Source organism: Camelina sativa, chromosome 10, assembly GCF_000633955.1.
Source record: "Camelina sativa cultivar DH55 chromosome 10, Cs, whole genome shotgun sequence".
Lineage (NCBI taxonomy): Eukaryota > Viridiplantae > Streptophyta > Magnoliopsida > Brassicales > Brassicaceae > Camelina > Camelina sativa.
In genome coordinates, this window is record NC_025694.1 from 13861807 (window position 1) to 13876640 (window position 14834).

Here is a 14834-nt window from a genome sequence, read left to right on the forward strand (position 1 = left end):
TATATAATTATAGATGATTAAATTTTAAACTACAAAAAAAACATCTCAAAATTAAACTAAACCAATATATCTTCCACAACAAGTTATAAGAAAAAAAATATATTTTTTAACATCAAATACATTTAAAAATGGATAGAAAAACATACGTGGCGAGCGGGTCTAACCTAGTTTAGTTCAAAACCTAAAGCTTTGTTATCTTCTTCAAGTTTTGTCGGAAATTACGACAACGGCGACTCTGATTACGTACAATTGGAAGGACAAAACAGGAAGGAACCGAACATAATAAAATCACACAACAAATCACTTCAAACAAGTGCCAAAATGCTCTTCCGCTTATATCATCCGACGAACGTCGGAGGAGGAGCCAAACCTTGCCGTCGCTTAGTCTCGTCACTATCTTCCATTTTTCAATCGAACACCAAAAGAAGCAAACTTGAACTTCTGGTGTACCATCAATGCAAGACTGGTAAACTAAACCTTGAAGATGCTCTGCTTTACTTCGACAAGCTTCTACAGACAAAACCCATTCCTTTGATTGATACTTTCAATCACTTGTTCGGTTCAATGATGAAGCTTCAAGGATCTAAAGAAGTGGTTTCGATGTATAAGAGGATGTTGAGACACGAGGAGGGTGTTGTCATCGAGCCTGATTTGTGTACTTTGAATATTTTGATTAACGTGTTTCGCCATCTGAAGCAATTTGATTCTGGGTTTTGTGTTCTGAGTGATATGATTAAAAGAGGGTTTGAGCCTGATTTGGTAACAGCTGACAGTTTGGTGCTTTGTTTGTGTTCTCAAGGGAGAGTGATTGATGCACTTCAAGTGTTTGATAAAATGTCTCAGAGAGGTGTTAAGGTTGATGCTTCTCTCTACGCTAGTCTTATTGTTAAGCTCTGTGAGATTGGCGAGACTGGTGTTGCTCTAGGTTTGCATAGAAGGATGATTGCTTCCGGTTGTAAGAGTGATGTGGTTATCTACAGTTTCGTAATCGGCTCTTTCATTAGGAACAGGTCACTCGACGAAGCTATGGAAGTGTTTGAAGAGATGACTGCGAGTGGAGTTTCTCCTGATATTTTGGCTTTTAGGATGATCATTATTGCACTGAGTAGCTCCGGGAGGTTTAACGAGGCGCTTAAATATTTCGATGAGATGATTGCTCAAGGGATCTCTCCTGATCTGTTCATTTACAACTCTTTCATCTCTGGTTTATGCAAAGCGGGTTTGTGGGACGATGCTACAGAGATGATCAAGGAAATGGTGAGCAAAGGTGTATCACCTGATGTTTACACTTACAATATTTTGATACATCGCCTTTGCAAAGTCAGTAAGGTGAATGAAGCGATTGATATATATGACTTAATGATCAATCGAGGTCCGGAGCCCATCGTAGAAACATATCACTCTCTGTTGGATGGTCTGTTTAAAGGGTGTAAGCTTACGGACGCAACTGAATTGTTCAAATTGATGAGGCATCGCGTCGTTAGGCTTGATGTTGTTACTTACAATATAATGATCAGTGGCTATTGCAAGAATGGAAAAATTGAGGAAGCTGTCCAGCTTATAAGAGAAATGGATTGTAAAGGGTTGAAAGCAGATACTTATACATACGCAGCATTAATCCACGTTGTTAACCAAGCTGGAGATTCAGAAGTCGCTAAAGAAGTCGTCGATGCAATATGCAAGTCTGATTGCTCTCCAAGCATACAACAGTACGGTGTTCTCATTGACTGTTTGGTTAAAAAAGAATATTTAGAAGGAGCAAGAAGACTGTTAAGACGAATGGAACGTGAGGGGAAGAGACTGTGCGATGCTTCATACACGACACTAATACATGGTTTAAGCCAGGCAGGAAACTGGGACTTCGCTCAAGAAATCTTTTATGCAACTGGTCATACTCCAAACATAAACCATTTCGGTGCTCTCATCGATGGTATGATGAAAAATGGAAAAGTGGCTGACGCAAAGAGACTTTTTGATGAGATCCCAGACAAGGGTTTGGTGCCTGATGTCATTACGTACAATATTATGATTGGTGGCTATTGCAAGTATGGGAAACTAGAAGAAGCCATTGACATTTTCAGACGAATGACATGTGAGGGGCTGAAACCAGATAATTATACATACACTTCATTTATACATGCTTCTTGCCTAGCTGGGGATGTAGATGCCGCGCAAGGAATCTTCAATGCAATATGGAAGTCTGGTCATTCTCCTGACATATATCAGTTCAATGCTCTAATCAGTGGTCTGATAAAAAATGGGAAACTGGAGGACGCAAAGAGACTCTTTGGTGAAATCCCAAACATGGGATTGGTGGCAGATGTCGTAACGTACAACATAATTATTGATGCCCTCTGCAAACATAAGATGCTATCAGAAGCCAGAGCATTGTTCTTTGAATTAGAGCCAAAGGGTTGCTCACCTGATTCTGTTTCGTTCAACACTATTATATCTGGCTTCCTTGAAGAGAACAAGGTTAAAGATGCAGTTCTGCTTCTTCAGAGCATGCTCGATAGGAAATTTACCCCAAACGATGGTGCTAAAGGCAGGCTGCGTCGACTTCTTGCTCGTGCTGATGGACGTAAAACACTTCAGCCACTTCTAGACACTTACGGGAAGAACATTTTCGAGTGAAATCAATGTAATCATAGATGGCACTGACCTGAGGATTTATAGCTATCATCCCACCTCCAATGTAGAACATATTCGAGTGAAATCAATGTAATCGTAGATGGTATTGACCTGAAGATTTTATATACATTTTTCCAATGAAGGGAAAACTTCTTTAAGACATCAAAGAATCACCATTGAAGGTATAACAAAGCAACTATCAGGGTGAATTTGTGTAGCTATGTTTGCTAGGCAAAGAAGTGTTCCTCCATGAGCCACGCTTGGTAGCCACTAAATCTGGTGACTTATCAGACCTCGCCTTCTCCAAGCCCATCTCTTGGTCATAATTTTCTCCAACCCTGAACTCCGGGTGGGCATACGCATCTCGAAGAAATTCCTTGAGGTTTAGATTTGGCTCACGTGTGCGTTCCAGTGTATCTTTGATCATAGCTTCCTGCTTTTGCTCGGAACATCGAAAAGGTAAGCTTAAACATTTTACTCAAAAGCTACTAGACATACCCAGTTATTTTTGTCTCTTAAGTTTTAACTAACCTGCAATGGATATGTGACAAAAGCAGGTTGGTAACGACATTTGCAGTGTATGTGGAACCCAATGGTCAGCAACGGAAGCACAAGAAGCAAAGGAGTGGACTTAGAAGCGTGTTTAGTGCTTAGAAGACCCATCAAGAGAAGCTGTGACACGATCAGTGCGGTCACAACACGCCTGTGAACATCAGGCCAGAACTTCCCTGCACTCTCATACTTTTGGTTATACACATTTATTACCTGCAACGAAGCCTTCATTGTTACTAAACGATGCTCGAACGTTGGAGGAAATGGATGCAGAAGATTCAGTTATCTCACCTGATGACGGTACACTACGTAAGCCAGGCCGAAGAAGACGAGGATAAAGGGAAGAAGGATGGGGCTAACTGTTGCATAAACGAGACCGAGAAGAAAGTAGAGCTGTATTTGAGGCTCACCGGTGTTGAATCCTATAGTTCCAGGATCAGTTGCTTCTTCCCTATCTTTCTCAGTTCGGACGAGGAAGGAGTTCTTTAGATGATAGATTATGAGCGGCTTCAACCTCAGTATCTCCCCAGCAACACCTGCCCACCCATCCACCATTATGTATGTTATAAAGAAGGTCGCTTTCATTGGAATCGAGACGCCAATTGTCTTTGGAATACTGCAGAAAATAATAAGTCAGAATGATATGAGATTTCCCGGTGAATCCAGGCAAGGGGAGGTCTAAAAGAACGTACTCGTTTGCAGATTGGTTAAGGAAGCTGTTGAGCTGTTGAAACGCAGTCCCGGTGACTATGCTTCCAAGGAAAACATTAATGAACTGGAACATGTAGAATCTAGATGCGGCTCTTCTTTCTAATGAGGATGTGCTAACAAAACCTTCGAATTTGGACATTTGCATCAGTATTCTTGGGAGGAAAAGGAGGAAGATCTTCAAAGCTATTCCAGGAAGGAAACCTTGGATGATTGACTTTAACAATTTCCTGTACACAAAGACCAAGCAACGTAAAAAAATTCAATCAACCGGGCAGTGGGGTTATCAGGTTGATATATTCAGGGAGATAGACAGAGACATACACTTCTATAAGGGGCTTCAAGAAAGGAAAAGCCTTCTCTATGCCTTCAATGTTGGCGAGTGACTGTACAAATGCTATTGGTATCATGAAGAAGAAGGTTAGGAAGAAGTATGCTACGCCGACTATGAGCCTCCTTATCTTAAGGTCAACATATGGCAATGCCAGATTGTCATAGTAGATGTCACGTGGCTCTGCAGCCCACTCGGTTAGCCACTCTGTTGGGTTTCTTGTCTGTTGAGTTTGAGCACAAACCGCTGCTCCCCAACGGCTCTTGAAAGATACAAAAGCTGCTGGAACTATGGACTTTGTGCCGGTCCTTAATCTCTGTTTCTCCTCAGAGATCTGAAACATCCAAAGAAAGTTTAATTAAATGTTGCTAATGAGGTTGGGGAATAAAAAACAATAACACAGAGTAGTTAAGTTCAACGCTTTACTTCTCTGGTTAGACCCTCAACGGCAGATGTGTAGAACTTGATTCCATCAACTTCTTCACCAAAACAGCCAAGAAATCCCATCTACTTGCAGACATGGAGATGAGTCTTAAGATAACAACAGAAGAGAAACGTAAGCGTATGTGATTTGCAAATGTGAGTTTACCTTAATAACTGGCCTGTTATTTAAATTTCTCATGTGTTTGTTTATATTGTAATCGAGCAGATTCTGCATTTGTTTCCTCGTCAGAACCAGTTCTGAGAGTTTGGTTGCATCATGGACTGCCTGAGTTAAAGCAGATCAAGAATGATCAACTGAAAAATCGAGTCAAGGATGGACATATCAGAAAACCTGAAGATGACTTTACCTGGAAAGTGAGGTAGTGGTCTGGATGATTGACCTTGAAGAAATGTTCAACAAGTTCACAGATTGATTCATGAGGATCTGTAGGAATGTTTCTTACAAGCACCTAACATCAGTAAGAAAAAAAAAACAGGTTTTCAGCTTATTTAATCACAAATAAAACTCAAAAGAGCATCGAAAGATTCAAAGTTTCATTACAGTGAACTGGTTAGGTCTCCTTTGGTCATTTGCAAGAAACTGTAGCCTCATTAATGCTATATTCTGGTACTCTCTTTTCAGGATAAAGCATGTCCAAAAGGTGATGGCGTAAGCTACACACAAATGCATCCAAAATCTACAGAAGATGAGGATCCAATGAGTAAAACATATAGAACGAAGGAAAAAAAAAAAGCCACCAAACTTGGAGTAGCATCTCTTACCTAGGTGACCCATTCGGTATATTTGATAGAGAGAGTTTATCAATATCACTGAAACTTATATTAGAATGCCTTAACCGATCCAGTCCCTTGTTTGTCCAATTAACAGGCACCATTGTTGTAAAAGCAACACAAGCTATTGGGAAAAAGATCTTGAGCCTGCAAAATTTTTCCACATGGCTCAGAAGTCTTTAAAACCAGAAGAAAAAAACAAGAGGGCTTGGGGAGATACATATAGTATGTATATATACCCGAGTAAGTAGATCCTCAAGTAGACAACAGAATCAAGTCCAGCGTGATCAACGAGCTCAGGTTCTGGCATTTTTAAAGCTTCAGGCATCCAGTTAAGGAATCGGATATAGGACCTGAAGTCCAAGTTGATAAATTTGCTTCCAAAGCCACCTGTTTGTATAGAGCTACTTCTTAAGCCCTTGAGATACCATTTAGGGAAATAGACTCTGTCATTTACTGGTTGAATCCTGAATATAGCAAAAGCTAAGAGAAAAGCGAATGCTGTCACTATATTGATTGCTGCTGCTACTCCAATATCGTTTATTGTAGCCATGCGACTGTGAAAGAAGATACTATTTTCTTCTCCTGTAAATCAAAAGAACGACACAGATTCAGACTTTACAAGTTGAGGTCAGAAATATCCAAAAAAAAAAAAACACAAATCAATCGCAACTTGCTCTGTTTTTTGTTTTTACAGAGAGAGCATCCCAAAACAGAAACAAGAACCAATCTGTCACAGTCACACAGAGAGCATCCCAAAACAGAAACAAGAATCTAGCTTTTGGTAAATTAAAGAAAAAGACCAGATTCACACTTCAGTTACCTTCTAAAAGAGCTAAAAGACAAAGCTTTCTTGTTCTTGTAAGTAAATGATTTCAGACCAAACCGTCGAAGACAGAACAGTGACAGAGGACGAAGAAGAAGAAGAGGAAAAAGCAGTTTTTTTCTTTGCCGGGTTTTTAGGAAATATGTTCAAAGATTCATTCGACTAAAAAAGATTACTGCGAATTTATTGTTTAAATGGATCCGTGACGGTGAAGGTGTAAAGAGAGAAGAAGAAAAAAAACTTGTTAAGGAGGACATGGCAAAACGTGAGCCTTCAGTGTATTTATGAAGATGCTCTTCTTTGGCTATGACAGTGACTAAAGAGTAAATCAAAACCGTGACCCCAAAGGCCAAAAGAAAGAAGATGATGACAAGAAAAACAATAGTAGATGGGGGAGTGAGTTTTTTTTTTTCTTTCTTTTTTGGAATTGGTCTGGTAAGGAACGTTTTCATTTGATTTGTCCATAGTCCGGTCCGGTGCGTAAAACTAGTGGCTATGATTACATTTGGTTTCTTGATTTTGAATAAAGGTAATATGTGTTAAATACGTGTATAATGTAAAGTTAATGGACCCTCCAAATAAAATAAAACGGTTATTTCCTTTTCTTTTTTTCATACATGCTAGTATGAACATGTTCGTGATATATCACAACCACTATATTTGATTTTTTTTTGCTAATTTTAAATTGTTTTTTTGGGTGGATAATTGAAAATTTGTGAAGGTGACGAAGTTTTTTTATTCTAGTTTAAATTGTAGAAGTGGGTCCGAATCTACTTTTTGCCAACATATAAATTTGGATTTAAGTATGCATTATCCGTATTTAATATGGTGGTTTTCTTGTCAATATATGGATTTTTAGGTATTTTGTAATATAAAACCAACTTACATAGGTAAAAAAAAAAAAACTTACATAATATAATATCATGTAGGACTCGACAAATTACTGGAAACCGAAAAATCAAACCAAAATCAATAAAGAAAAAGGAATTGAACTGAACTAGAATTATATATCTAAAATATTAATTATATTGAGAATTAATATAAAGCAATTATCCAAAATTACAATTTAAATAAAAAATGTCAATAAAAAATACTCCCAAGTTCTTAGTTATATATGTCAAAATTGCACCAAATTTTATTTAAATTTAACCATTTTCTTTAAATTAATATTCAGGTACTACCTAGAACTGAACTGAAAATATCTCAAACCAAACCAAAATTCTAAAATTCTTGAATGGATCCATAGAGTCATAAACCCTTCTATTCCAGATATCCAAAACTGAACTGAATATATTATGCTCAAGAGTCAAGAAAATGTAAGTAGAGCAGTTTATAGTAATTTTGTGTTAAAAATATATTATTATATCTTATTCTATAAAAATTGGCTTAAAGTTACTCAATTGACATGTGTCAATTGTATTGATAAGATGTTGACATGTGTAAATTCTAAATTAACTAAAATATTTTAAAATTATAAAATGTAAAAATTCTAAACCTATATAACAAATTATTATTTATATATAAAAAATATTAAAACTAATTTCTAACTAGTAACCTAATTATAATAAAAAAATTTCATGTATATAATAAGATATATATATCTAAGAAAAAATGAACTTAAAAGAATACATTTTTGAATATGAGATGAGAATATTTATTAGTATAGTTCTACATATTCTATTTTAAAGATTTTAATGCATGTAGTAATACGAGAAACCAGAAAAAAAAAATAGAAAAAATGAGTCTGTAGGAATGAATTTTTGATTACTTGATGAAAACTGATGAAAATATTAGTATATTTTATTATTTATGAGACTATGACATAATCATTACTTATAAGATTGTGAAATATAGAAGAATAATATTTTTTTCTTTTCAGAAATATGTTATTTGATTTTTTTACAGATTATTTTTTCTGAAATTTCAACAACTAACCAAAATACATATTATCTTATATGATGCACATATTGTTTTTGTTATTAAAATTTTCACTCTCATCGATGTAGAAGTAAATTAAAATGGTTTTACGATGACACATATAGTTAACGTGATTTTCAAACAGAATGTTTAACGTTGAAATTTATTTTTAGATTAAAAAATTATCAAATTTAAAAATGTATTATTTTTAAAAATTATTTTTATATTTTCAAATTTTATCCTTTTTAATTATTTTTATATTGAATTTGAATCTCATATTCTATTTTAATATCTATACTATCATAATAAAGGACTTATATTTTCTTTTTTTTAAAGTTTTCACTTATAAATAAAATACTTATATTTTATTTTAAACTTTAACACGCATTGTATATTGGATAAACTATATACTAAATATGTTATATATCACTTACTAAAATAAGTTTAATGTCTATATAGATTTATACTCAAAAATTTGAATGATTATATTTGAGCTTAAGAATTTATACTGATAGAATATTTAACATTATATATATATATACAGATGTAATACTAGATAAGTGCCACGCAATAGCGTGAATTAAAACTTAAAAAACTTTTATTTAAAGAATAATTGAAATGTTAGTAATAACGTATATTCATGTTTTAAATTTTATCTTTTTATATTTTATCTTTTCTCCATAATATATTACGATCTTAATCCATTATAGTTAATGGAAGAAACAAAATTGTTTTTTTGTCAAATTACAGTTTACAGCCAAACAAAATGTTTTTAGTTAAAATTGCACAAAATTTTTACAGCCAACCTGAAACCACCACTTTGATTTCGACAAAAAAATATTAGTAAAAAGTTAAAGGGAAAAAAACAAACAAACAAACTCACACATTCGCTTTACGCTATTGTCATGGAGTCATGGGAAATCATATGTTAAGAATTTACATAAATTAAAACTTTTTTATGACTGGTGTTTTCATGCGTATTAATCCTAAAAAAGGTCATATATTTCTTATATATATATATATATATATATATATATATATATTATTACCATATGTCCAGAATATTCTTTTAGATAATCTCAAACGTTTAGTTTAGATGATCTTAAACTTTATGTCCGCAGTTTCTTTACTTTGCATGCTCTTCTATAAATATTGTTAATATGATTAGTATTACAAACGATAGCTAGATCTTTGACAAAAATAAAAATAAAGAGATAGAATTATAAATGGCTGATGCCGATAAATGTTGTTCCTTTGACACCACCCCTCTTAAACTGTAAAATACAATGCCTTCATGACACAAAAACATATAGAGTAGTTTAGTATGATTTTCTGGTTTAAAAGGTTTATTCACATATTCTTTTTTTCCTATATAGTTTTGTTCTAAACTTATCAAGAACTTTTGAGGATCCCAATATAATCTCATATATCTCTAAACTACAGAGATCTCAAAACTAGTATGAGAGAGTAGTGATCCATCAAAAGAATGTTTATTCAGAATTATTTTCTTCATGGATTTATGTTAAATTTTTCTATATTTGATTGTTCTTTATGCTAGTAGTTGAAATAGGCCAGTTTAACAATAGTTGTATAGTCGATTTCATCAAATTAAACCATTAAAAAATGGTGTTGAATCGACGGATCTATCATTAGATGGGCAAAGCTTCCTTAACCAACCAACATTTGATGTTATTGTGCTTTATGAACTTATTGAATTAGGATAATAATACTTATTCTGATGTAAACTTTAGATAGAAAACAAACTTACATGATATGTTCAAGATAATGTAAATAGAGCCGTTTATATTTTAGATTCGTCTTCGTAAACTTCTTTGGTGTGTTGTATAGTTGTCCAAAACCGCGTTTGTTATTTCCACGTAACCATAATAAAATAAAAAATAATGATGAGATCTAGTAATTTGATACATAGAGTAGACACACGTTAAAAGAGTTGGATGTTTGTAAAAAAACCCAATCTTTTGCGTCCTTCGTCGTTTCACACGTTGTTGTGTAAAAGTTGGGTCGAAGAGAATAAACTTGAAACTAATGTCAAAGAATGTTTTCTGTTTTGTACTGTATATTGCCATATTGGTGTTAAAGGTTAACAATGGAATATATTTTCAGCTCTCACAACTCTTTTAAATATGCTTCCCAGCCATAATAATTATTTGTTTACTGCTTTCCAGAAGAAATATCTGAATCCACTTACACTAATCCAGAAAATATCATATATAATTTGCATTAGCTAGTACTATTAAATAATTAATACGTGGTGGGAAGATAACCCAAGAATTGAAGGGACATTTTATAGTATATTATTGTAATATTCTTTTTGAGGTGTGGTATGTGAATTGCTTTTGATGTTATTTTTTTTGTTTCAAACTTATTTTGGTAACTTGCAAAGTACAAAATCTCTTCCTCCCTTACTCTTATTTTCAGCCACAGAAGTTGTTGTTGACTTAAGAAGAAGAAAATAGAAATCATAAGAGCATGGGCATTGGTGTAGGACAATTTTTGGTCCTTCAAATTTAATAGTATTATTTTGAAAGGTTCTTATTTTTAGTATGAGCATTGGTGTCTATTTGTATTGTTTGTTGCAGCAAAAACAGAGCATAGAGAGATTAGAGAAGAGAGTAGAGAAGAAGATGGGAGCACACACACATTTAACGAGTTCAGTAGTGTCAATGTGACACCACCTACATCTCGCTGAGACTCTTGCTCGGAATCCACTAGAAGAAGAAACATAGATACAAATTACAAGTGTCTCACTCATCACTCACTCATAAACACTCTTTGTATCAACCTATGTTCTAATGAGAAAAAACACTCTTGTTTAACCTGTTTAAACAACTGTAACTAGAACAAAACCCCTACTCAACCATCTTGTTAAAAACAGAACACACTAGCAGCTTGAAAACTCACTACTAGCAACCATTAACATGTCTCTTATCAACAAACCTTGCGATATCCCTGAGACACATCTTTGCAACAGCTCTCACATCAAATCTAGAACCCATGATGTCTCTTTCAAGCTGTAATAACAATCTGCAGTACTCTTCTTGTATGCAGCACCCACCAAAACGAATTTGGCCATTGCATCATTCGATTTGCAGTCTTGAGTCAAGACCTTATTAATCTTTAAGATCATTCACTGACTGACCTGCAAATGACTTCCATGAGTAGACACTTATGTAGACTTCTCATAATGCAACCAAGACAACTAACCAATCCACAATAGTTGTCTTCTAAATGCAGCTTAAATCTCTGCATTTTTTTTCATCCTCTTTTGGACTCCTTTTCAGTTACCAACACCAGTCTTGAGATGAGTTATTTATCAAGCTTGATATACAACGCTTCCACAGTTTTAAATGAACAGCCTTGAGACAAATTATGGAGAACTTGCACTTGTCTCTTTCAGTTTCTTCTTCAGAGAACTCACTGAACAACTGTAATGACTTCATCTCCGTTTACTTAATGTCTTCTGAAACTTTCAGAAAACCTGCAGCTCCTTAAAACTGAAGCTTGTAATTCAAATAACTCAAGCTCAAAAATTCCAAAAACACGAAGTTCAAACAAAATTCACAGGACAATTGCGAAGTTATACTTAACCAAAATATACACTAGCTCGTTTCGTTTCTATCATCGACAAAAATAAAAATCCACAGAAGTGTATACCAACTGAAATCTACACATGTAAAAGCCCAAAGTAGACATTAAGAACTCAAAAAGGCAAAAATCACGAAATCAAGCAGAGAATTTAGGGCAAGGAAACAGAAATCTGAAGAAGAAGGATGAACAATTACAATACCTTCTTAATCTGAGAGATGATTCGAGAAATCAGGAAGAAGAAGCTGCGGCAGATTCGTAGACGAAATTTTGACTCGCATTGAATCGTAGCTTACAATTTCCTCTCTCTCACCAGTACTCCTCTCCTCTCTCGATTCTTCCAATCACAAACAACCACGTGGCCAAGTCGACGGACGTAAAACGTCCCAAAATAAGAATCGTTTCTTCGAATATGGGCCTTTTTTGATTTATTTAAAATCACAAATACACGAAGGACGGCCCAAGTGCACGCCGTTGCACATGCTCTAAACAAACTCTCTCTCTCACCCAAGCAACTTGGTCTCCCCTATGATAATTTTGTGTATTCAGAAAACTTTCTACTATTAAACAATCACTCTCAATCATTGTCGTGACTACACTCATGACCCCATTGTAATAATACTTGCACATTAAGCATCATTGTTTTTTTTTTTTTTTGGGGTCGTTGTATAAATTTTCGACGATTATAGTAAGTCAAAAGTTGGACATTTGAGGTCTCACCGGGGGCTCTACAAAATCCATACGCGAAATATAAATCTTTTGTTTCGGATAGTGACTTTCAAGAATTAAATTGTTATATCCATAAATACAAATGGGTTTGATGCTTTTGATACTTTCAACATCACTTACAGTCAGTTCTTATCCATATCAATAGGAGGACCGAATTAGCTACTCTTGCCATGAACAGCAATCTGGTGAATGTCCATGTCTTTGAGCATCACAGATCGACCGCAAGAATCACATGGTGCTGTTCTTGAACCACAGGTACTCTCATGTTCTGACATTCCTCTCATCCTGTCTCTAGCATCAGCTGCAGAGTTTCCCGCTTCCACCATATCTCCGCAGAACCTACACGCGATTAAACGTAGAGGACAATCTCTTGCTTGATGTTGAACCTGCAACAAAATCACAATCGCATGTTAATTTTAACCATTTTCGAGCACAGCAAGGTAATGAGAACAACGATTGCAACTGTTTTTTTCAAAAACGCACCATCTGTTCTTTCTCAAGCACTACCCCACAGCCACAAGTGAGTGGTTCATGAAAGACTTTCACGTGTTTCTCCATCTCTGTTGGCTGCAGTGCTTGTCCACATTTTTCACAGTGCAAATGGTTTTTCGCCTCTTCAACTCTGAGAACGATTCCGCATCCATTATAGTTACAAACAACGTTGTTTCTGCTACAGTATGCCTCGTGCAACGCTATACTCCTGCTTGGAATTGAATGCTTACAGTTCCTGCACTCTACTGTATCGACATCTGACGAAAATGATACAGCCCGTTCCCCAACCTTAGCTCCATCGATGCTTTCTTGGGTTAGTACAGAAACCTGGTACTTGACTATTCCTTTGAAGCCATAAACACCTATACTGTAAGTCCCTGAGCTCAGCGCTCTCTCCTTTGATCCCAGGATCAAGGTCTTTGAACCCACATCATGTGAAGACCACTCGTGTTGATGAAGAGAAGGGAATAAAACTGGGTGTTTTGATACATATAGATCAGTATCGGCTCCATCTTTTTCCACATCAAGCTTTACAATAACTTTGATGTTTCCTGCCAATAATTTTTCTACAGTACCCTCATCAATCGCAAACTTATAGTAATCATATTCTCCTTCTTCCACTGTTCCTGATTCAGATTTCCCAAACTGAAGCGGCCTTAACACACGCTGATTCGGTTGATCTGAAACTATATCTGGACTAACTATATCAACCTCAATATCAGTCTCCAGAACAGAGATGCTTGATGCTGGTTTTAACTCGAGAACCTGAAGCTTGTACGAGACCTGTCCATAGTTCACCGAGAGAACATCATCAATAGAAAGTGTAGCATGTTGGCGAAGAATGGTTTCAAGGATAGCTTTATGGTTAGGCAAATCCGAGAAACCAAGGTTGTCCGGTTGAAGCTTAGCGTAACTGCCTTTAGGAAGCCGGATATAACGTATATCCACCAAAGGAACATCTACTGAATCATGTGACGAGAACAAGTTGCTCCACAAATGTGGAGGAAGCCCAACAGTACCATCTTCAGCAGTAAACTCAAGAACACCAGAGTGTGTTGTCTTTTTATTATCCGAGTGGTCAGCTACAGAGAGCTCAAAGTACAAAGGACCTTTATCGAAAGCTCCTTGATCAGATAGCTCTGTAAAACACGATGGTGGCAGCTTAATCTTATCTCCATTTCCTTGAAAAGGCACAGCTTGAAAGACTCGTTCAAACACTATCCCATCTCCAGATATTAAACTCTCTTGCATATGTTGATCAGCCTAAACACAGTACAAGAAAAGCAAATGATCAAAGAGAGCCAACCCAATGTTGTATGCATCAAAATCTACAATAATTACAGAAATGAACCAAAACCCATTTGCTAACAAATACGAATCAGGTGAAGTAGATTAGAATCACACTGTTCTAAGATTATCACCACGGGATCGAACAAGAAACAAACCCTACAAAAATCCCAACTTTTTTTTTACAAGGAATCCAAAAAAACGTAGGGAGAAACTAAAATTCCCAAATCGAGAAATTGAAAAGTCGTAGTAAGACTAGAGATAGAGACCTTAATCTGGGCTTCGATGGCGTCAAGCCTTTTAGCTCTCTGAGAAGCTTCAATAGCTTCGCGTTGCCTAATCGCAGCTTCCTTAGCTTTCTTCTCTCGATCGAGTTTCAGTTTCGCCCTTTGCTTCCTCTCTCTCTGCTCTCTTTCAAGCTTCTCCTTCGCCGATCGAAGCTCGAAATCCATTTTTTCTTTCTTCTTCTGAGGATTCGAAATCTCAAGGTAGAAGAAGAAACAACAACAACAAAAAAAAAAAAAAAAAAAAAAAAAAAAA

The 14834-nt window shown here is 35.7% G+C and overlaps 3 protein-coding genes across 4 annotated transcripts; 1 reads left to right on the forward strand and 2 right to left on the reverse strand.

Moving 5' to 3' along the window:
* On the forward strand, positions 322–2634 carry LOC104720353 (pentatricopeptide repeat-containing protein At1g63080, mitochondrial-like). The gene has a single exon (XM_010438272.1). The coding sequence runs from the start codon at positions 322–324 to the stop codon at positions 2632–2634; it is 2313 nt and encodes a 770-aa protein (XP_010436574.1).
* Positions 2712–6661, reverse strand: LOC104718865 (CSC1-like protein At4g15430). Of its 2 annotated transcripts, none has more exons than XM_010436681.1 (12): positions 6261–6661; positions 5677–6022; positions 5429–5584; positions 5208–5343; positions 5014–5115; positions 4812–4931; positions 4649–4729; positions 4216–4556; positions 3876–4121; positions 3475–3799; positions 3163–3396; positions 2712–3067 (listed from the first exon to the last, which is right to left on the reverse strand). In XM_010436681.1, exons 2-12 carry the CDS (start codon positions 5988–5990, stop codon positions 2831–2833), a joined length of 2292 nt encoding a protein of 763 aa, XP_010434983.1. In that variant the 5' UTR covers positions 5991–6022; positions 6261–6661; the 3' UTR covers positions 2712–2830. The 2 variants fall into 2 exon arrangements, with proteins under 2 accessions (XP_010434983.1, XP_010434984.1); XM_010436682.1 differs by having other exon boundaries at positions 2712–3064; positions 6261–6658.
* LOC104718866 lies at positions 12527–14827 on the reverse strand. Its single transcript, XM_010436685.1, has 3 exons — positions 14564–14827; positions 12999–14270; positions 12527–12901 (listed from the first exon to the last, which is right to left on the reverse strand). The coding sequence occupies exons 1-3, from the start codon at positions 14744–14746 to the stop codon at positions 12671–12673; spliced, it is 1686 nt and encodes a 561-aa protein (XP_010434987.1). The 5' UTR covers positions 14747–14827; the 3' UTR covers positions 12527–12670.

What these genes read in the sequence shown, in the direction of transcription:
- LOC104718865 (XM_010436681.1), bottom strand. Translation starts at nt 5,990, where the DNA reads ATGGCTACAATAAACGATATTGGAGTAGCAGCAGCAATCAATATAGTG. An exon ending in TTGAGGGTCTAACCAGAGAA is followed by an intron (nt 4,557 to 4,648) that starts GTAAAGCGTTGA and finishes TGGATGTTTCAG; the next exon opens with ATCTCTGAGGAGAAACAGAG. An exon ending in TTGTCACATATCCATTGCAG is followed by an intron (nt 3,068 to 3,162) that starts GTTAGTTAAAAC and finishes TCCGAGCAAAAG; the next exon opens with CAGGAAGCTATGATCAAAGA.
- LOC104718866 (XM_010436685.1), bottom strand. Translation starts at nt 14,746, where the DNA reads ATGGATTTCGAGCTTCGATCGGCGAAGGAGAAGCTTGAAAGAGAGCAG. An exon ending in CCATCGAAGCCCAGATTAAG is followed by an intron (nt 14,271 to 14,563) that starts GTCTCTATCTCT and finishes TACTGTGTTTAG; the next exon opens with GCTGATCAACATATGCAAGA. An exon ending in TGCTTGAGAAAGAACAGATG is followed by an intron (nt 12,902 to 12,998) that starts GTGCGTTTTTGA and finishes ATTTTGTTGCAG; the next exon opens with GTTCAACATCAAGCAAGAGA.
- LOC104720353 (XM_010438272.1), top strand. Translation starts at nt 322, where the DNA reads ATGCTCTTCCGCTTATATCATCCGACGAACGTCGGAGGAGGAGCCAAA.